The 24372-nt window shown below is 41.1% G+C and overlaps 1 protein-coding gene across 3 annotated transcripts in view; it reads right to left on the reverse strand.

Annotated features, from left to right (window-relative positions):
- prkg1a (protein kinase cGMP-dependent 1a) overlaps window positions 1-24372 on the reverse strand; it is a 110748-nt gene that overhangs the window by 62418 nt on the left and 23958 nt on the right. For all 3 annotated transcript variants that reach the window (XM_077236389.1, XM_077236390.1, XM_077236388.1), the window contains exon 3: window positions 22216-22329. In XM_077236389.1, the coding sequence (XP_077092504.1) occupies window positions 22216-22329 (114 nt within the window). The remainder of the gene's footprint in view (window positions 1-22215; window positions 22330-24372) is intronic.

Genomic DNA, 24372 nt, shown 5'->3' on the forward strand with positions numbered 1-24372 from the left:
AAACAGGTGAACGTAATCAGTGAACAAGGGAACAAACTAGGGCTGTGCGATATGACGATATATCGGATTTACGATATAAAAAGTCTATCGTTTCACATTATGCTCTATCGTTTATATCGTGGTTTCACAAAAACATTGTTTACAGCAAAACTTTTTCATCATTTGGATGACTGCAAACTTACACACCGCCATGGGGATGCAGGCAGAACGTGAATAACATGGAGAGTGAAGGGATGACAGAACCGGGTGACCAGGACAAGGACCAGCCAGAACAAACCAAGGAGCTCGTTTCTAAACGAGGGGCTACATGAATTAAATTTAAATTTAAATTAGTTAAATTTCTATATGTTTGGTTGACTATTTTATTTTGATAATGAACATAATGCAATGTCAAGTTAGCAATGCTAGAATTGTGTGCGCGTGAGGCGCCGGAGCGATCATGGGAATTTTTGTCCTTCTGAGGAACCTGTCACTCCATAATTTATGGTCATACGGATAGAAGTAAGAAATAATTAAAAACTGTAAAGCTTTTGTAAAATAAAGAAAACAAGCACGATACCATATCTAAATTTATGTCGAGATTTTGGTCAAATCGACCTGCCCTATAACAAACTGGAACAAACTAAGAAACTAGATCAATTTACAAAAAGGAACAGCGAAAACGGAACCAAAACACTATGAAACTAAACAGAACATAAATGTTACAGTTATCTGGTCTTAAATAATGTTCACAAAATGTTATCAAAAAATATATATAAACACCATTCATGTTTTTTTTCCTGAAACGGTCTTTAATGTTTTTTTAAATGTTTCAGAATGTTCAGAGAACATTCAAAAGTAATTACCATAATGTTTGCAAAATTATAAAATGGAATGTCCCCTTAACGTCCGCATTACTCAAAAAAAAAAAATGTAAACCATTAAAGCAACGTTCCATTAAAGAACGTCTCGGTTACGTATGTAACCCTCGTTCCCTGAGTAGGGAACGGAGACGTTACGTCGGATGACGACGTATGGGGTTTCGCTTAGAACACCTATCGACTTCGAGTATTACAAAACGAGCCAATGGCAAAGAAATGCCATGGGTCTGCGGAATTTGCATAGTGTATCTCCGCATTACCTCGTGGGTATAAAAGGAGGACACCGGCAACATGCAGATATGTTTCTTCGCTGAGGAGCCGAGACTGAACTCAGGCGATCCCCGTGGCACAGCGGAAAGTGGCAGGAAGACGTAACGTTCCGGTTCGTTGTCACTCCGAGTTACGTCGGATGACGACGAATGGGGTCACCAGTCTAATCACGCCACCTTCACAGCTGTCTTCCACTGCCCTGCGTAAATCTGAGATCCCTGTCGTAAGACTAGCAAGGACTCCTATTTAACACAGGAATACCAAGCTACACTGGGGAGCATATCCCATAGTTTCAACATGACATCATGACTTTGCGTAAACATACACGCCACTTTCAAGTCAAGTGGCGTGTTATCTATACGCATTTTGAGTTATCCGCGTGTATCTCCACGCCGAAATCTTTTGCGTGTATGTCTACGCCATTAAATGTCCGAGTGATTCCGCGTGTATGTGTACGCCGTTAAATGTCCGAGCGAAACGAAGCAAAATCTATATCTACATCTGTGGAGCGATATTTCTTTTCCTAGGATGGTAGGAGAACACTCATAAATGGTATTAACCCCAGTGACGGGTAGGTTTAGGGACGGGGTTGGGGTAGGTCATATATTTATATATACATGATGCATTAATATAACGTTAAGTCAAAGGCGTTGATAAACACGCTGAAAAGCGCTTATGCGTGTTGATAGCACGCCAAAAATGGAAATACGAATTGGCGTGTCATACATACGCCATTTCATGAGATCAGTCTGATAGTTTAGAGGAAATATGCAAATATTGCCAGCCCAAACGGGGGAGACTTAGAGAATACACATATGACCCGAAGGATGCATATGGAGAACACTAGGGTGTCCAGCCGCAGGTGGAATATTTCAACCCCAGGGGTGGCAAGTTGGCTTGCCAAGGGAAGACACATGCTCAGAGAGGCTTACAGTGGAAATACACATGTGGGGGTCGCTCAGAGGAGGGACCATGCACACGGGAGGCACCTAAGAGACAAGCGCAGGCAATAGACACTGGCGCTCACCTGAGGAGAAAATCGCACGTATCCAGTCCGTAGAGTGGAATGGCGAGCAAGCGAAGACACCGGAGCGGGTCCAGTACTAGCTGGTTGACGCGAGTACATGAGAGGACACTAGCTCCACTCGGAGATTGTAGAATCTGACGAATGTGTTAGGTGTCGCCCAGCCTGCAGCTCCGCAGATGTCTGTTAGCGAGGCGCCATGCGCTAGAGCCCAAGAGGACGCCACACTCCGGTGGAGTGGGCAGTCACACCAAGGGGGCACGCAATTTTAGTTTTCGTTATTAAGCTCTTTACTTTGGCGGAAAATCTGACCTGTGGCTGATACTGCGCTTCATACGCGTGAAGTTTCTGAGGCGATTAACCGCTGTCCTGCTGTGACGCACTCAATGAAGGACCGTAACGTAGAACACATGGCTAGTGCTAAGCGCTGTTCATAAAGGATGCATCTGTTGCAGTGGAATGGGTAATAAGAGGCAAGTTGGACTTCTTTTAACTTGAGCGCAGCATTTTTAGAATGCCGTTTCATTTGCGAGACGCGGGTGCGACAGCAAAACAAGTTCGTCAAGCACAAAAAACCTTTAATGTTCTACTCTACTATGTTTGAGATGTCATGTTTGCATGGAGGTTGACAGTCTGAAAGGTGCTGTTATTATCTTTGTTTTTATAAAACATTTACTGCTAATAATATCCACGTGGAGACATTTCCCCGCAATGTATGGAATACCAGGAGACACACACACACACTCTCTGGTGCACTATCTTTGTGGGAACTCTTCATAGACGTAATGGTTTTTATACTGCATAAACTATTCTGTCTTCTTACACTAACCTGACCCCTAAACCTACCCATCACACAACTTTCTGCATTTTTACATTTACAAAAAAACTAATTTTGAATGATTTATAGCCTTGTGTACCTCAATGTGGGTCTCCACAATGACACGAGTCCCCATGAGTCTGTATGTATTCAGGTTTAAGTCCCCACCAGGATAGAAAAACATATACACACTCACACACTGTATAGATACTTCATTATTTAATCACACTGGCTTCACAGCAGGTTGTGTTTGCTGTAGTCAGATGAATTGAGCCGTTTTTTTGTTTTGTTTTTGTTTTATGTACCAGTGGTCACTCTGCCACATTTACAGCTGAAAAAAAGTAAACCAGTCACGTTTAACAAGATTTCATCTTTAATATGATGTAGTTTGTCTGAATTTTTCATATTTTTTTCTTGTATACTTTTAAGTTCCATTTATTTGGTGCTTTGTTCAATCTCAAACCATTATTTTATTTTTATTATTAAGATGTCTTCTCAAGAGTTAACTGTAATCTGGGCAAACATTAAACTTTACTGAAATTAAGCGTCCCGCTTTGGTCTACACTGGAAGTGTTCTGTTTGCTCTGCTAAACTATAATTACTAAAACTAAAACTGAAACTAAATAAAATACAAACTAAATAGAAATGTGTTTGCAAAATAAAAACTAAACTAAAACTAACAAAACCATTAATAAAACTAACTAAAACTAAACTGAAATTTAAAGCAAATTTGAAAACTATTAAAATAAAAACTAATTTCAAAAAGCAAAACTATAATCACCTTGATGCCCATCTCGGGACTCGGTCGCGAAGCCAAAGCTGAAGCGGTCTCATATGAAGCAATCTGAGCGGCGTACTGCGGCTGCAGATGCCATATGCCCCAGGTTCCCCAGTGGAACCGCACTCTTGCGCTTGATAGTCTCAGGCAAGTCAGCAATGGCTGAGTGGAGAAGGCGACCAAGTCCATACCGAGAAAAGAGCTCCTCTGCACGGGGCAAAGTTTACTCCTTTCCCAGTTGACCCGAAGGCCCAGACGAGCTAGGTGCCGGAGCACTGGGTCCCTGTATTCGCAAACCTGGTCTCAGGAGTGAGCTTCAGACAGCCAGTCACTGAGAGAGTTCAGATAGGAGCAGGTAGGGAAGCTCTAGGCAGGGTTCCAACTGTGCCAGTGGCGTCAAGAACCACAGACGTCCCCCCGGTGGTGCAGCTAAGCGGAATGACCGGCCCAGACGTGGACGGCATAGCGGCCCGGTGTGGGGGCAAGGTCATAACCACACCCTGACAGAGGAGGCCAGGGAAGGACCAGCGTTCCACGGGGGCCTGCTCTGTCAGGGGTCTGGCGACAGAGGGGGACAGGGGCGAAGCGTTCCGTGGACGGCACGCTGTGTCAACCGCCTCTGGGACAGAGGGGGACGAGGAGAGCACAGCTTGTGGGCAGCGCTCTGTGTCGTCCGAGAACTCTGTATGCTCAGAGACGAGAGAGTCAGCTCTTTCTGAATAAGGATTCTTCCCCAACCCTCTACCGGGGAAAGGAGTGGCCCTGCTACCAACTCCTGGAAAGAACTGAGTCTCATCTCTGAGCAGCCCATCTCAAAAGTGCCGCTTAACCCGCCGTTTAGTGGGGGGCGGGGCTGGAGAGGGCTGTGGCATCCCCCCTACGGTCTTCCAGAGCCAGGCCCGGGTGAACGGGCGGGGTTGGAACCGTGGCGCGCAGCTCACTGAAGATCCTCGGGTCAGTCCCGCCCTCCTGCATGTCCATGAGCATCTGGGTCAGGTAGACCAGCAGAATGGTCATGGGATGCAGTGAGGCGGCTGCCTGTCCTGTGGCACTATAGGATTTCGCCACAGTTTAGTGTAGACGAAAAGAACTACAGGCTTTGGACGGGTGCTTAGGATTGCGCAGGGAAGCACTCTGAGGACACAGTTGCATGGCAACAGAGCGTTCAACCGGGGGGACCCCAGTGTACCCATGGGCAGCGGCCCCTGAGGGGAGGAAAGGCGGATGAGACCAACGAGAAGACCCTTGATCTCATCATGCACGTCCGGGAGGAAAGATATTGGGGTTTGCCGTGGACGAGGGTTGGCGGCCTCACCCAAAAACCAATCGTCCCGGGAAAGCATGGCCGTCATCTCCAGATCAGACTCAGGCACAGCCGTATGCACACCAGAAGGTGGCAGCTTCCCAGAGAGAACATGAGTCATCCACGAGCACTGTTCAAGCATGATCAAAGCCCTAGCACACTAGACAGTGCTCGTGCCCATCAGAGTCCGATACCAGTCCGCTGCAACCAGAAATGCACGGGCGAGCCGTCTTTAAAAAGACGTGACGCATGCAAGCTCTTTTATGAGAGGAGAAAAAACTCTGCGATGTTGAAGCTCACAGGCAGACACACACACACTGGAAGATCACTGCACAGATCAGCAGGCACTGTGATCTCGCTGCAGATCGCCGTCACACCAACACCGGAGAGAGAAGCTCGTCTCGTAGAGCGAAGTCAGAGATGGCTGTGGAGTGAAGAAATACTCTTGGCTCAGAAGCGAAAACATATCTGCATGTTGCCGGCGTCCTCCTTTTATACCCACGAGGTAAGGCGGAGATACGCTATGCAAATTCCGCAGACCCATGGCATTTCTTTGCCATTGGCTCGTTTTGTAATACTCGAAGTCGATAGGTGTTCTAAGTGAAACCCCATTCGTCGTCATCCGACGTAACTCGGAGTGACAACGAAAGGGAACTTCAAAATGTTCTTAATATATTTGTTTGCTGGGGTGTTGTTTAGTGGACCCCAGCAAACAAAAATAAAAATTTCCAAGCTGTGCTTTGTTGCCAAACTAAAAGTATAACACTATCATAGAGAAGAAACTCCAGAGAAGTCTTTTTGCTCCCCTGCAAAAAAGAAATAATATATTTTTTGAGAAGCAAGAGAGACACATCTCAGTTGCTTTCCATTGAATCCTGTTATGGTCTACTAAAAACATTTGTCATTTGTGAATTTCTTTTCCTAGATATGCTACAGCTTTGCAGATGGGTTAGATCTATGTTCATCAGACAGATAAAGTAAACAGAATTCTGTTTAATACATCTATCACAAGAGGCATTGCTGAGACTGAGTTCAGTTTTGTGCCTGACTGACTTCATTGGGTCTAAGCTAAATACTCCAGACTTTCATCTGACATCTATTTTTTTCCGCCCTGGAAGGAGAGAAAGAGAATAAGAGTGAGAGCAAGTAACAAAAAGAGAGGTATGAGCTACTCAACAGAGAGACAGACAGTCCTGGCCGATTTATTATTAAGGGCAAAACAGCCGTTATGCAGGCAGTGACTTTACGGTTTTAAACACCCACTCTCTGCTGTGTATTAAAGAGAGAGAGCAAAATCAGCTCCTGTTTGGATCCATAATGACATTCAGCCCTGTGGCAGATCAGAATTCATCAGATACACACAACAATTTAACATCCACCTACACAACCGCCAACATATGTTCATGAACACAAACATTACTTGTGCTGCATTTCAAATTTACTCCATATTTACCTGAATCTAAATCCCTCCTTTAAGCTAGATCAAATGTATATTCAACAAAACCCAGCACAGCTTCCATCCTCTGATTTATACATACATTTCAGACACCAGAGCAATGGCTACACCTGGACGCAGATCTCATTTCTGATCATGTCTGTATGGGTCTGCACAACATATGGAATATTCCCAATATACACCTTTTTCCTAAGTAAATGATGAGCGGCCCCATGATGGATTCTAACTTCTATTTGGATGATGTCCTGTTACAGTCTCGATAGGAACCCATTGGTAAAAAGGGGTAAAAAGAGCGACTGAATTAAACCTAATTAAACAGAAACTTTCTGAACATTACTAAAAATGTTAATGAGCACAGGTAAGCTGCGGTGTTGTTGACTGCCACAACAACAGCAATAAACTGAAGAAATTGCTGGAAAGTATTTGCATATTATTATAATTATTATTATCACTATTATATGTAGTCATATAAATATTATTATTAAATAAAATAATAGAAACTTTAAGTACACATTAAACAACATGCAACAGATTACAACAATAAAACATTTACAACAATAAAACAATCAGACCAATAGCCAATAACTGATGTAAATGTGCACCTTGAAATGCAATTAAAGTTGCTTTGGATAAAAGTGTCTGCCAAATGCATAAATGTAAAATGTAAAAAACAAGCTTTAAGAATACTTTCATAAATAGTAGTGTATGTATAATTATTTTTGTTATTATTAAATTATTATTTAAGTTGGTTATCTAGCAAATTTCCATCTTTGTTTTGGGCTATATCTAACAGGTTAATTTACACATTTCTGAGTTGAGAATGAATGGCTGTTATTCAAAAAGTGAAGTACCAAAAATAAACATTATATAAATTTGCATGCCGTTATTGGGTGCTATTATAGAGAATCTCCAATGGGTGCACATATACATCCTTTATGCACATATGATAATATTTTTTACCTTGATCGCCGATGATAATGAAATAAAAAATAATGATATGAGCAGGTTGATATGAGAAGGTTTTGAACAGAACAGTTTCCCTGCAGGCCATCAACACCCAAAGATTCTTCCCAGCAGCGCTGATAAAAATGATGTTCTCAATTAACATGTAGATAGAAGCTGTTTGGTAAGAGGAAACACACGTCCCAGCATGCTCTCTGATAGCACATGAGTTAATATTATTCATGAGGGAGAGGAAACGTATCACTACCAAACTTGCCCTGACACGACCCGTTCTCTTTCAACCCTACACTAACAGATTCATCTCCCCATAAAACTAGATTTACAGTCATGATTTACATCCATATTTTAAAAGTGACAAACATGCCATACACACATACTTTTTCATTTACAGAGAAAACAAGACCAATCAGACATCCAAAAGTGAAAAAACAATATACACAGATGAGCCACAACATTATGACCCCCTGCCTAATATGCTGTTGGTCCTCCGTCTGCTGTCAAAACAGCGGCGACCTGCCGAGGCCTCGACTCTACAAAACCCCTGAAGGTGTTCTGAGGTATCTGGCACCAAGACGTTAGCAAGAGATCAACTTGTTGGTCTGGCACATCCCTCAGATGCTCAATTGGGTTGAGGTCTGGGGAATTTGGAGGCCATGGCAACACCTTTAACTCTTCATCATGTTCCCCAAACCATTCCTGAACACTGTAGACATTATCCTGGTGAAAGAGGTCATGAATGGCCAGATCCAGGGTTTCTCAGCAGAACATTGCTCAGAGCATCACACTCCCTCCACCGGCTTGTAGTAGTCCCACAGTGCATCCTGGTGCCATCACTTCCCAAGGTAATACACAGCCGTCCACATGATGAAAAAGAAAACCGGACTCATCAGACCAGGTGACCTTTTTCCACTGCTCCAAGGTCCAGTTGTGACGCTCGCGCGTCCATTGTAGGTGCTTTCAATGGTGGGCATGAACTCTGACTGCAGCTACACAGTCCCATACAACAAACAAAAAACATCTCATGGTATTTGATGCCGTAATTTTTTACAATAAAATTAATATTGGTTGAGAGGAGAGAAATGCACCTTTCTGGAAGAGGTCCATGTTCACCCTTCAAAAACCTCTTTCTGCTCTCCTCTTATATATAGACAGCAGTCCGAGAGATCACAGACCCATCCCTCTGGGACTCCATATCATCATATATATCATCTATTTATTTTGATAATGAACATAGTGCGATGTGAAGTGAGCAATGCTAGAACGTGTGTGCGCGTGAGGCGTCGGCGCGATCACAGGAATGTGCGATGCACTGTGTGTTGTGATACATTCCTCCTATAACCATCATTAAAATTGTGTATTACCTGTGCCACAGTAGACCTTCTGTTGACTTGGACCAGATGGGATAGCTTTAGTTGTCCTGATGCATCGATGAGCCTTTGGCGCCCAACACCCTGTTGCTGGTTTGGGGTTTGTCCCTCCTCAGACCACTGTTGGTGAATTCTCACCACTGCTAACCGGGAGCAACACAAAAGCCTTGCCATTTCAGAGCTACTCAGACCCAGTCTCCTTGCCATAACAATTTGGTCCTTGTCAAAGTCGCTCAGATCTTCATTCCTGCTCATTTCTCCTGCATCCAATACATTGATTATGATAACTGATTGTTGACTCACCGTCTAAACTACCCAGACCTTAATATGTGGCCTTGTTTGGAGATGATCAATGATATTCACTTCACCTGTGACTGGTTAAGATGCTTTGGCTCATCAGTGTAATTTGACAACACTTGCAATTCCTGAAGGAGATGCCAGCGTTTGGAAGGTAGCAAAAAAAATTTTTAAATTGAATGTTAAATGACTGATTGTGAGAAACTTTGAGACTGATATTGTGTTTTCTCACCTCTTGCCTCTATCCACTTTTCAGATTTTCAGATTTCCACACCAACTTTTTTTAAAGCTGTAGTTAGAACTGATCTTAGCCATTGTTTTTTGTGGGTTTTTTTCACGAGTTCACACTTACATATAACTAAATATAGTAAAGGTTATGCATATTTGGCATTATCCAAAAAGAGGGCTCCGAGCTCAGAATTTGGCCCGAACCCAGAGTACTCCCCCGATCCCAGGTTGGGTTAGAATTCATTAGAAATGAGGAGATGGGGTGGTGGAGGGATGCTGGAAGACTGTCATGGAACAGAGGTAAGACTGCTGTATACAGTATATATTCTCAAAACACGGATGCACTGTAACTAATGTAAACAGCAGTATCCAGGGAACAGGATATTTCCATTTCTGCTATTTCTCTAAAAAAAATTGTGCCATCATTTCAAATTTTACAACATTTTCTCAAGAACAATTCCTATTCATTTCAACGATAAGAACAACAAATATATGCAGTCTGAGTCTGAAAATGAAAGGGGGTCAGCGGGAATTGAACAAAAAAGTAAAAATAAAAAGTCATGAGTCACTTTTTCAGAAAGATAGGCAGGTGGCAGGTACATACTAAAGGCTGTTTTGCTATTTTGTGGCCTCTACAGTTTTCAGTTTCTTGACAAAGGACATTATGTACTATTATTATCTCAAACATCTTCTTTTCAAAAACAAAAGGGATCAAATATAGCTGCAAGCAGCAATTATGGGCCAGTCAAACCAATGGCACAATGCAAGACTGAGCAGTTTCATTAGATTTGTTCAACACCACCAGTGGCAAATTTATGCAAATAAATAAGTGCATTCATCATATTTTAAAGGTAGGGTAGGCATTTTCTTTTAATAAACACTTTTTTTTATACTGGTTGAAACTCTATTCACATCCTGATTGCAATCAATAATATAAGTGGTCTAAATATATTACAAAAAGGTACATATAACTTCTGTGAAAGTCTCAGGATCAAAAAATGTTAGTCCAATCATTAAATTTGATGTCCTACCTGCCTGTCAACATATGCATTTCCATACATCTGCACACTCTGCACCCATAGACATCACACGTCATCAGCACACTCTTTAAGGCTATTCAGAGTTCTAGACAGACAGTCATTGAGCGCCGCAAACAAACAGCAGCCGCCTTATACAGTTCTTTCTAAACCAAATAACAAGCGGATGCTGCGTTCACGCCATGTCATAACCGTAATTACGAGATGGCAACATTCTACCCGGAGCTGTGCGCGTCCTAAGACCACTGATCTATATGACTGGATTGCTCGTGTTCTAAACTGCCGTCAAATGCCGGAAATGTTTGAGCGGCCATCTAACCATTCCCTACCGACAGAGGGCATCATTGCCTTACAGCCAAACCAATCAGTCACACATGAATAGTTTTAAAGATATATAGATTAATTGATACTTCGAAAGTTATCTGTAAATGTTTATGGTCTTTTCGGGCAGGATAAGCGATATATAGAAATCGTTAAGATGAGTGTGTCTACTGCACACTGCCGACAGAGGTAACTGAACCAAAATAAATTAATATTTTCTGCATAATTACATACATAAAGAAATCTAAGCATGAACATATCTGGGATTATTAGCAGAAATTGATTTGAATACACATTAAATATTACAATACATACAATTCCCTAATACTAAATTGCACTATATTATATTAAAAAGGTTAACCATGCATCATGTTCGGGGTGAAAGTATAAATCCTTGGAAATAAAGCTTCATGTCTTAAAATACAGCATCATTTCTCTAAATAAGTTGTGAAGCGTGCATATTAAATCCTGATGTCTTTTATGTTAGCCAACATCCCCTTCAGATTCTTGGAAATTGTTAAAAAGCCACAAGTCAGCTCAAATTCTACGGCTTTTCACTAGCATGAAAGTTTCCATTTCAATTAAGTGTTATTTGTACAATTGGTAATTCTTCATTTAACAATGTTTAAGTTGTTATCTTTACTGCTTCGAAATACATGCTGTTCACAAAAACACTATTAATCATTTACAGTTACTGTACGAATAAAAACAGTAGCCTATTACACTGTATAAACAAATAACAATTTAAATGTTTAGGACATTTGGGTTGAAAGAATGTACAGGGAGACTTCAGACTAAAAACGTTGAATCATTTGGTAATGTTTTCTCATTAAAATCAGATGATGTCTTATTAACCCTTTCAAAACAGAAGTTTAAAATATTCGACCCCCCAACCTGAGTTTTTCAAGGCGACCATTATTTAGAGCGTATCTCTTTGTTTCCATGGTGCCGCGTCATTGCTTGTCACATGACACACCGCAGCCACAATAGCGCTAAATGACTGATGATCTGCTTTTATTTCATTTTTCATTTTTTCTTCAAAATATTCACAAATTTGTTAAATATAGCATAAAATATCTGATATTCCGATTGTATTCCTGGACGCGATGGCCAGACTTCTCATCTAGGCACATGCCAACTTGCGCTCGCTAAGGGCAGTGCACGTACCGGGCATTTTGAACCAGGGCGCGGATATGTTATCCAGATACAATGTTCCCCCAGGGGAATGGTCTCTCCACCCTCAGACGGTTCACATGATATGGAGCACCTTCGGCAAGACAGAGGTCAACCTCTTCGTCTCAAAAGACAATGCTCACGGCCCAATATTCTTTTCAAAGAAAAAGGACGAGCTGGCCCACAACTGGCCCAGCCGCCCTCTATATGCGTTTCCTCCGGTCTCGATGCTCCCACAGGGTTATCGAATGGATCAGGGAGAGCAAGTGCTCAGTTCTCCTCATAGCCCCACTATGGAGATCCAAAATTTGGTTTCCAGACCTGCCAAAACTGCTGAAGGCAACTCCCTCGCCAATATCGCTGAGGAAGGACCTCCTTACTTCAGGCGAACGGGTCAATCTGGCACCCACGCCCAGATCTGTGGCCCATACATGTATGGCCCCTCAAATGAGTACTCAGGGACCTCCCAGAGGGAGTCCAAAATACCATGATTGAAGCTAGAGCACCGTCTACTAGACGCCTCTATCCTCTCAAGTGGTCAGCGTTCGCAAGCTGGTGTGCAGTACGAAACACAGACCCACATGTTTGTGAAGTACCCCAGTACTTTCCTTTTTTCAGGAACTGCTGGATGCGGACAGGCCCCTCTCCATGCTCAAAGTATATGTAGCGGCCATAGTAGCTTTTCAAGACGTTTTATTCCTGCTGTTTTATCGAGTTTTCGTCAGACTGCTGGAGGGCCACAGTTTGACAACTAATGTCAACACATCAAGGTTTTGTGCAGGAGCTAAACCCTCAAATTTGCATCATGATTTTCAAGATTCTTGAATGGATGTAAATATACTTCAAATCTATTCTAGCTAAATAGCAAGTGATGTTCTCAACTGCCTGCGTGACTTCCTCCTGACGAGGAACAGAGATGATTCTGCTACATACACAAACATACACACTACTATATTACCATCCAGAAAGACTAGAAAAAGATAGCAGCTTTTGTTTTAATACTTTTAAATGGGTAATATTTGCCCATCTTCTCCATTCGTAACATTTTGTAGTAATATTGTGAAATATTACAAGTTGTTAAAATACCAACTTGTATATACCAACAATATATATATATAAATATATATATATATGATATTATCTAATATTGTCTGTCACATTAATCTAACATCGCTAGCACAACGCGTTAGCATTTCTCTAGCCTGTTAACCTGCCATCCTGTGCTTACCGTCTGTTTTTTCTCACGCCTTTTACAAGTCCATCAAACAACTGTGATGAGTCAGATCAGTCAACAAACAAGGGGAGTCATGTCGTCATCTGTTATCTTCACTTGCACTGCCTGCCACATGTATAGCATAGCCTTCTCTGTCAGTGGTGAGGGTTTCACATTTCATAAATGCAGGGAGATAGACAGGCAGATGGATAAGATTTCAGAAAGAGAGACTCATCCAAACTTTAATCGAGGAAAGAAAGAATGTAAGTGATTTAGATACTGCTTTGAATGCGGCTGGCTTAGCGAGCCCTGTACATTGTTGTTGTAGAGCCTCCGCAGCAGGGCAACTGGGTGAATGTGAGATGGCATAGTTGAGGGACAAAAACTGCCGTTCCGTTCCGATTAGAACATTAGTGCCTTATTGTGCTTTTCCACTGCATGGTACGGCTCAGTATGTTCGGCTCGGCGCGGCACGGTTCGGCTCGCTTCGCTTTTCCACTGTATGGTACGACTCGGCTCGGCTCGGCGCGGCACGGCACGGCTCGGTTCGCTTTAGCTCGGTTGCTTTTCCACTGCAGTTAGTACCGCTTCAAAGTGAATGGGATTATGTCTGATCGTTATAGTTTATCCGCTCCTTGGCAACCAACAAGAGAAACGTGTGGCTTCTCTTCCACTGACCACGATTCAGCCATTTCTTTTTAGTAAGTTTTTTTTCTTCAAGCAAGTCAAGCAAGTAGTTTTAAAACAGGTGCTACAGCGGTGGCTGTTACTGGCTATTTAAATCTAGCTTGTTTGATGTCTCGCAAATACAATGACGCTGGTAGTGATGTAGGGTATGGACCAATCAGACACATACTAATTATTCATTATATACAAAGGTTTATGAAACTCCTCACACAGCTCAAATTAACAAACACAAGGGCAGAAACAGTGTCATGTTACAGGGCATGATAAGGAGATTTTACGACCTCCGAGGAATGTGGCCACATACTCAAGAGAGAGACTATGAAACAGAAACCCTCTTTAAAACAGACTTTGCTGCATTAATCATAGACTAACTGATCTATAAATGAACATGCATAAAACTGTGAAAGAAACAGTGTAAATGGTTTACTGTCTCGTGTACTATTAGGTATATATCATGGTATGTATCCTGGTATACAACCAACTAACGATCAATGTAACCTCACCTGTATCATGCCTCCTACCTAATTAATCCTCATTTAATGACTCACACTTTGATGTACATCACCTTCTTCTAGAATGCAGTGTGGATGTGTTATAGCTATCTGAACATTAATGAAGGTATAATCATGCTAGGGACAAAGATCCGTAAATCAACTAAGAGCCACTTTCCCTCTCAGACATGTCCCCTTTCTGATTGGTCGAGTTCAACCCTTAGGGGAGGATTTTCTCCAGGCCTTATTAGAGACAGTCCACATGTGACCTCCCTCTCTTAGTTCTTTCATCCAGCCGCAACACTGTTCTGGTGATACTGGGGAGCCCCCTCCCCCTCCACGGGGGCCCCAGGGCCCAGCAGGCCTCGATTCCAACCAGATATGGGCTCAGGCAGGAGAAAGATGACTCTCTCACAAAGAACCAAGGACAATCTCAAGAGTTTTGGAACAAAGACTCCAACCAACAACGACTCCAATCACCCATCCTTCCGACTTCCTCACTTCTCCTGGGTGCTCGGCGTGGCCTCAACAGAGTCCCAGGCCTTGCCCAAACCAGCCATGCGTTCCTGGAGAAAGAGAACGCTCAACCAACTTCCACTTGACACTGCCGGAACCATCAACGACTTCAATTTTCAACAACTTCAAGAATTGTTCCCATTACAAATGCAAGTATTCAATTCAATGAAATGTGAAAATGAAATTCTGATGGTTCTTCTCATAGACCCTCTTCTGGTTTCCAATTTCATCCTATCACTAACCTATTTATGTATTAATTTGTGTATGTTGTTTAGTTTATTTATATTCATATAAATATCTATATTTAGTTAATAAAACTTGTACATAATATGTATTTGGTTCTGTTTTGTTTGCAATACAAGTCACTTTACGATCACGGTTTTTGCTACTGGCTCAAAGTACTGTACAGGCGAAGAAATAATTATTCTTCGGTGGCCATGGAAGATACCCTTTTCTTAGAATAAATTAATAATCAAAAGAGTTCGTTGGAAGAACTGATTAATTGATTGTAATATTAATTCAGCCACATAAAGTTAATCCAATTAACTGACCCAAATATTTATAATTAATAATAACAAGATATTATTGATTATTAATATTTCCAAAAAGCTGAGTTCCTTACAGTGACGATTCTGTCTGACCAATCAGTGATCTACAGTGCTTCCACGTCACAGGAGCCAGAGCGTCTGATATTGAAGCAATTTTAAAAGTGCTGGTTAATGCTAAATTGATGGTGGGGCCACCATTCCACAGGTGGAGTGTGCGATTGCAGTGATTTTTACCATTGTGAATTTTGCCCAGTAGTTCTCTACAGTCCAAAAGCAGACTGAGGCCATTAAGCACATCTTGCCCGGCTTGATACCACTGCTACCAAGACTGGTCCCTAGTCTGCTCATTGCAGAGGGCATCCCCCTGCAGCTTCTACACCTGCCCTGGCACAGTCAGAGACAACATCCCCACCGCAATGTCGAGACCTCACGAGGGAAGGCGACGCAGCCAGTCCCTCGGGCTGCGGCTTAGCTCTCCGAACATTTATCAAACGGCCCTGAGGCGGACGACCCAGAGATGGAGGGAGCTGCTCTGAACCAGGAGGTGGTGATCCCACCACTCCTTCCCCTGGAGGAGGGGCGGGCAGAGAATCTTTTGTTTTCATTGAAAAAAGTATTTTTTTGGTACCCAAACTTTCAATAAAAGAACAGTTTCCTCAGTCTCTGGCACTTCCGCTTATAGAAAAGCAGTGTCTGACCAAGGGCTAAAGTTCGGCGAAAGTTCGGTGTGATGGTCACACAAAGTGTGCCACGGCGTCATGCCCATCTCATGACTCGGCTTTATAGCCAGTGCTGAAGCAGTCTCATCAATCTGAGCGGCGTTACCGCGACTGTTGATGCCATATGCCCCAGGAACCTCTGAAATGGTTTCAGTGGAACCGCTGTCTTCCCCCTGAATGTATTCAGGCAGTTCAGCACTGACTGTGCGTGCTCGTTCGTGAGATGTGCCGTCATATTGTGCCTGTGCCAGTAGTAGTTCCATCCAACTCTAGATAGAGGCTATCACAGCGATATGTAGCACTTCACCACGGGTCAGCCCATATGTGTATTCCATATGTTCCTTCCAACGGGTAGGATGTGGCCTCCGTAGCTTACCTCCACCTGGACTAGCTACGCTTACCCAGCATTAACACACTGATTTTGGGCATACATTGGGCACTGGGTAGGTCATGACTTAGCAATAGCAGTTGCCAAAAGAGCACGTTACAGCTTACCAGCATCTGCATTGCCGACACTTGTAACACAGTCCAGTGGTTGTGGCACTTGATCCCTGATTTTCCCAAAACATCTTGGTTACTGTGGTAACCCTCGTTCCCTGATGGAGGGAACAGAGATGTCATGTCCCTCCTGCCACAACCCTCAACTACTCCACTGAATGGCCGGGACACTGTCTCGGCTTCTCAGCATAAACCTAATGAGTTGATGCATGCCATCGTCTTATATACCCATATGTACAGGGGAGTGGCTTGGCATGCAAATTTCACTCGCCATGTCTATTAGCCGTTTTTCTAAAACTCAGTGATTGGGGGATTGAAACCCCTTTTGTCAATCGAAATAACATCTCTGTTCCTTCCATCAGGGAACGAGAGTTACCACAATAACCAAGATGTTTTAACATATTTTAAAAAGTACTTTCAATACTCTCGTCTTCAGTGCCTTCAATGATCCTTCACAAACCATTATAATCACGCAGAGTTCTTTTTGGTTCTTTGCTTACAAATAAAAAGTTGGAAATAATATTATATACTGTGATATACTGTTAACGAACATCCCGTCACAGTCCACGGTGCTGAGAGCAAAGTTTAGATGAATATGTAAATATGTGCTGTGCGCATCCTTCTCAATAAACAAAATAAACGCACAAAAAAACAGTGGTGAGAAAACAGCAGTTAAGAAAGAATCTGATCATAGCAATGTGGATATGTTTGCAGAAGCTCTGCAATTCATCTGTAGCATGTCAACAGATGAGTTATTCTATTCAAATTACATTATGATGATATTATGAAGTAGCCAATATTTGAGACTATAGACTATATAATAGATCTTGCTTGTGAGGCTAGTGTGAATTAATCCCTTTTCTTTGCCTGGCACATTGACATTACAGTATACAATGGCTCTTTCGCCATTGTTAAAAATTGTATAAGTATTAGTTTCATGTGTCATGGAACGGAAGAGAGGCTAGGAATGCACGTAAGCTTCACATCCTTTGATTTTCCCAGAAACGTCCCGAACCCTTCCCATAAAAATCAGTATACAGGCTTTCATAGACACCATATGAAGTCGGGGAAGGGGTTTTGTTACAAGCTGTTCACACAGGCAATAAATGCGATTACTACATGAAAATTCTTACATATAGCCCCTTTAATCTTATATTTTATAAACCAACAAACAACAGGGATGCCATATTAAACACTTACTTTAATAATGTTGTTGCCTTTCCTACAGGCTTGCTTGGCTATGCCAGTGCTTTTCACATAATATCTGTAGAGCATCCACTATGGTTCAATAATTACATCAGAGTATTGTAATAAAGAGCCTTTGTCTTGTGTGTCCTGTGAAGCACTGGGCCTGCTCTCTCTTGCTCTCCTCTGTTGTTTATAGCTGTGAAAGGACAGGGCAGCTGTAGGGTGGGTAAGATCACACCAGGTCACAACCACTTTAAGCGCTGACATATCTGTGCTGTTTCCCCTGTGCATTCTAATGCTCTAACCCATGACTTCTCCTGAGGATTCATTTACATGCAGACACCACTGGAAACCAGCCACAACAAAAGGTGTGTGTTTGAAAGAAAGAGACAGGGAGAGAGAGATGAAGAACCATACACACAGCTATGCAAACACTAAGATGGCAAATACTTCTGAGGAAAAGTGGTGTCTGCCAACATAAGATTTGTAGTTGCAAAAGGTTTGAAAACTGTCAAATCGCTTAGAAAACAAATAGTTCAGCTCTCCTCAAAAGCCACACAATTTGAGGTATCATTCATGTCTGTAGCAAAAACAATGTGGGGAAAGTTAAATTCTGACATTTAGTCCAACTCTTAAGTATGCAATTGAACATGTACAGTGTGAGGGTTTAAAATCAGAAAAGAAAAAGCCTTGTTTTTGTTAAAGCTTAAACAAAATTTAACCTCTATCATGCATTGATGTTGATTATCACAGAAAATAATAATGGCTTGTCTATCAGATTTGTATGCAGTACGAGGGTTTAAAAACAGTAATGAAAAGCTTATATTTTTTGTTAAAGTGCTTATATTTGAGATGCAACGTTGTCTAAATTATCCTTTTGTTTTGTGGTAGAAAAATGAATCTATGCGAATGACCTTTTGGTTATGGTTACAACAAAATTACATCCCTTTTTGGTATGCTTGTGCACAAATTGTGTAAAAATGACCTGGTTTACATGCTCATGTTACATGCAAGTTAAAAGGTGCACAAGGATGCAAAAATGCACAATCATTTCAAAACATAAATATTTCTCTGCAGTGCTGTACAATTTCCCAATAGGCTACAATAATATTGCATTACAGGAATTGACGGACAAGTTGGAATTATTAGGTAATCAACAACATGCAACAGACGCTTTACATTTACATGAACTGAAGTAAAAATAACTGTTGCATTTTGACATGCATGAAGAGATCAGACACATGCATGTCCCTTAATCCCAGTCCAGCTCACTTCCTGTCCCAGACGCTATCCAGAGAACCAGAGACAGAGAGCAAAGGAGTGCAGGGACACCATAAACAGCCGGGGGAGGAGAGATAGAGTGGAGGGAAAGTGAATGGAGAAACAGAGCCAAGCAGAGGCAATAAGAGAATATGCATAAAGGAGAACAATAGTTCAGAGGAAAAAGAAAATGAAGAGAAGAATGGAATTATAAATGAGAAAAAAGGCTTGCAAAAATTACAGAATGAAATCTATATTTTAAATAAACACAAGGCTTTTTATAAATATGGAAAAGCCTAATGAAAATGTAAGTGGTGAGTTGAAAAGAGACAAGTTATGTGTGCCAAAGTTAACTTAAAACTTGCCAATAAGGGTGCTCCGATTGATCGGTTGCCGATCATAATCGGCCGATAATTGCTTTGGAATGTGTGATCGGCGGTCTCTATAAAGGCCGATCCAGAAAAGCCGATCAGATGACACAAAACTCGCGAGACAATTTTTTTACACCCTGGTAAAAATGGCTTCAACAGTCTGGCAATTCTACAAGGTGTGTGAAAAAGACAATTCATTAGTAATCTGCAATGTGTGTACCATGCCGCGGCCGCTTGTCAAACTGTGCAGCCACTCTGCTCAACAAACAATAAATCCATCGATCCTCAAACTTTGTTTGAGTTCTTAAATGGTCTAGTGGTTTTTCTCTCATCAAAACTGAATATGTTCATCAGTGGTTACAGTCTATATCAAGCAGGGACACATTTGTGTTTTATTTTGTGATTTCACCGGAATGAATAGAGTCCACAGCGGCGATAGATTGAAGTGCGCGTCCGAGTGAATACTGCGCGAGCCATAAGAGAACACTGTATCCATGACACTGATCGCCGCAGCAACAAGCACTCAGCTTGAGTTAAAAAAACACACATTTTAGCGCTAGATCTCTTAGGCTACGTTCACACTGCTGGCTGAAACGACCCAATTCCGATTTGTTTGCCCCTATGGGACCTGTATCTGATCTTTTCATGAAAGTCTGAACGACACAGGTCCGATCTTTTCAAATGCGACCCAGGCCACTTGGGTATTTGGTCCAAATCCGGTATGTATCCGATCTTTTGAAATGTGACTTCAATCTGAACGGCCAGGTCACATGTATCCGACCTGCACGTCATTGATATGCGACAAACGTCATAATTCTGTGTTGAAGTAGGCGGGAATGAGAAGATAAACAACAACTATGACCTTTGAGTACTCTTCTGCGCATGCGGGTCACTTCTGGGTCATTTCACGTTCACGTTCACACAGGAGATCACAAAAGGTCGCATTTAATTTGAAATGTGAACGGCCTTGCAAAAAAATCGATTTTTTTCAAAAAATCTGAATTGAGCATTAAGCCCCTGCAGTGTGAACGCAGCCTTATTTAATAGCGAACTAAATGAATGCTCTGCTAGTTAACTGGAGATGTTTTATTTATTTATATTAGGCACATGGTGGGACAGACTTCACTGGATCTAAACAAATCAATCTAACCATAGATGTGACCAGTAGTGGTGGCTTTCTTAATCTGTTTAAAATAATTTTGCAAGGGTTATTGCAAAAATAATAATAATAATAAATAAATAAATAAATACCAAGAAATTGAGAGAAATTAATCTAATAATCTCTATCCCCCCCTCTCTCTTTCACTACCTCTCTCTTCCTCTCTAAATGCCCAGAAAAAATCTGACTGAGCATCCTAGAAAAAAGCAAAGTTATAGATAGATACAGATATGGAAGTTGTTAGTTATTTGTATTTTTTGTTGCTGTGTGCGCACTTTACTACCTGTGGTCCTTTAAGTGTATTAGAAAAACTGATGTCTGACTGACTCAAAACATTATTTTTGCTACAGCCTTTTTTTTGTTGCAGTTTTTAGTTTAAAGTAGTCTAAAGCTAAATTTAAAGACTCAGATGTTCTGTCTTTTATTTTATCTTATTTTAAATTCTACAGGAAAGTTGTATTTGTCAAGCCCTAAGCTGCTCCCAATAACCAAGCTGCTAAGTTAATATGCTGGACATGTTGCTTGCAAATAAATACACAGGTGTCAATTCATGATACATTGTCTTCTCTTAAATGTAATACTTAATGTACATTGTTGTTAAATATAGTTTAATAACAAGTAATGCTACATGATAAATAGAAGGCTTCAAATAGACCCTGTAATCGGTGATCGGTATCGGGCGATACAGCTTCCAGTAATCGGGGATCGGTGATCGGCCCCAAAAATCCTTATCGGAGAACCCCTAATTGCCAAAATGGTAAAAGACAGTCAAGCATATTTTCATTGTCCATATCTGCGAGAAAAGCTGATGGTATATCTGATCAAAAGAGATCCCGAAGATGGAACTACTAATACTAATTAGGATAGAGGGAGAAAAGAGTAATGGGAGTTAGATCTGTCAAAATCAGAAATCCATGTAATGGAAAAGGCAACGACGTCCTCGTTGAGAGAACATCAGTGATCAACTGAATGAGTTTTGGCTCTCAACAATGCCATTTTTGTTGTGTTTATTTTGTTATTGAGAGGAAAGTACTTTGTGCATATTTACATAGTCATCTAAACGTCGCTTTCAGCAGCATGGACGGCGTCTGAATATTTGTTAACAGTGTATCGTTGCACAAAGGTATTTGCAACTTCTTTTTACTTCTAAGCAAAGAAGGAAAAATAACTTTGCCGTGAGTATTTCGGAGCATCGAGTCGCATTTAGTCTCTTGTTTACTACATTTGCACGAGTTTGAGCACAAGCAATAAGTTGCTGGCTGCAGTTCACTACATGGCCACTGGTGTCACTAAAAACAACGGTTTCTGAATTCTACATAAAGGCCCTTTAATACAGGGTTAGGGGTATGTTCAAATCACAAAATAACCACCAATAACATCCTAGAATATCTGAGCACAATTCATTTGTCTCCAAATATTAATCCTCTAAATCTGGCCTCCTGTCTATTGATGAAATAACATTATGATCACAGATGGAGTGATTGGTTGTCTTCACTCATACTGAGAATTATAATCTCACGCTGGCAGACTGGGAAATGTAGCCTAGAATGAACTGTGTTCATCTATGTATGTAGTGTGTGTGTGTGGGGGGGCGGATCCAAATTGTCCTTTGCTTAATCAGAATCAAAATCAGGATCATTTTATTTATTACTGTGGTCTGTGTGAACTCACTTCTCACAGTGGCTGTCCTGGTGCAGTTATAAAGGATGGCAAGCTCTCCAAACACCTTTCCTGGTCCCATAGTGCACAGCTTCAATCCTTCTTTAGTCACTTCAACCTTTCCCTCTGAAATAAAACACACACAAGCTGTAAATAATACAAAAAACACTTTCAAGACATATTTAATCATGAGTTCAGTCTTAAAACCAGAACATAATAGTCTCTGAACGGAGCAGAGATTAGAGACCCATGGGAAACCATGACCCCGTCATTTCAATCCCCCAAATCCCAAATAAATAAATAAATAAAGGCAAAGAACAGACAGAAACAGACTCTCTCTCTCAGATGGGCTGATATGATACATTACGAGCAGAATAACACCTTTCAGTTTTCAACAACTGATATTCACTTTTCAAGGGTGATTAAACAGGTGAAAGACCCTGAAAAGACAATGAGTGCGTTACATGCACGTTCTATAACCAATTAAACGCGCCAAAACATGTGTGGTCGTGTAAATGCATTAAACCATTTTTATTCTTTTTCCCACTAACATTTTGAAATACTTTGAGGATTAGGCCTATAGGCTAATGCTATATTTAACGTCTCAACTCACATAATAAATAGAATACTCTAAGTGAAATACATGGATGCTTACGTTTTGACGTCACCGCCAATAACCTTTTTTTTATAAATACAGTCTTGTAAATACGGTTTACTTACATTGCCAGGTGATAACTCTGCACGTAAATTGGTTAATTGGGTTATTTCAATAAACTGATTTTTGGTATTATCAGTATATTGGTGCGCATATAAACATGCTCAGTGGGATATGAGAATTTTAGAGAGTAAGAGATAAGAGAGAAAGAGAGCTGATGACTGATGGAGTATTTAACTTCTTAATATTCAGTTCTAGCTGAACAGAATTATAGGGAAGAATGACTTTCACCTGGCCTTGACCTAAACATTTACTCTGCATTCAGTTCAAAATTAACTTTTTGCCATACTCGCCAATGGTGAATTAATTGAGAAAATCACAGGCAATAAAAAAAATGGATTTAACATCTGTGGACAATGGAATTATTTAGGTGTTTTTGTATACTGTCAAACAGCACAGCTCATTGTGTGACTCGATGAGATGAGCCAGTCTCTGTCTGTCTGTGATATTTCTGTTTCAGTGGCTTAATGCAAAAAATATTCCACATATGCGTCAACACATGGAGTTCTTGAAAAAATAGAAATTAGGCATTCTAGATGATCTTCTGATAATAACATTTCCATTGAGGTAAAAGATGCAACAGATTTGAATAATGTGCATCACTTACATCAGAGAGTTTGACTTAAAGCATGTTAAATAGAAGTTTGTAATAAAGTTATCAGAGACAAATGACAAGTCATTATATTTTATTTACTCACCAAAGCCAAATTTGACTAACTTATGCAGTCCGCGCTTGGCTGAGTTTAAATTTTGTCCTCTGATTATGACTTCTCAGATGATTAATCAAATGAGAACACATACCACCTTGTCACCAAAATGTCTCCTAATTTTTTTCAGCCCTGAGCAAATTTTTACATCTTTTTAAGCACAGTTTTAAGAACAATAAACAACACAATAAAATATTTTGATATAAATCAATATTCTTGTAGTTAAGTTCAAGGAACACATTTACGCTACCGCTCAAAAGTTTGTTTGTTCAAAATTAACCAAATTTAAAGTCAATACATCATCAATTTGAGTTTATACATCATCAATCCTTCTTCCAAAATGTGTTTTTGTCTTATCCTGATTCACTATGGTAATCCATATTTTACACCTCTCGGAATGGAGTTTTGCGTATTTTTCTTTCTTAATTGCGTACATACAGGACTCGCCTGTGCGCGTCTTGTCATATCTGTAAATATAAAAAAGCTCTGTCTACTTTGGCCCTGTGCCAAATGACACACTTGGCACTTATGGTCTTGTGGACTTAACAATGGCCACCACATGCTCATGTCCGTTAAGTCCTCAAGACAGTAGGGTGTCCCATTTGTCATTTTAGGTTTCAGAAGGGTGCTCGCAAGCTCGCAAGGTGCCCTTTGTGGTCAATATGCACCCTCGATACGCACTTTTGCCAAGCCTGCACTGAAGCGAGCTCCGCAGCAGACTTCTTCCCAACAGTCAAAGCAGTGTTA

This window comes from Siphateles boraxobius, unplaced genomic scaffold (assembly GCF_051911475.1).
Source record: "Siphateles boraxobius isolate OS27281-9 unplaced genomic scaffold, OSU_SipBor_1 20, whole genome shotgun sequence".
Classification (NCBI taxonomy): Eukaryota; Metazoa; Chordata; class Actinopteri; order Cypriniformes; family Leuciscidae; genus Siphateles; species Siphateles boraxobius.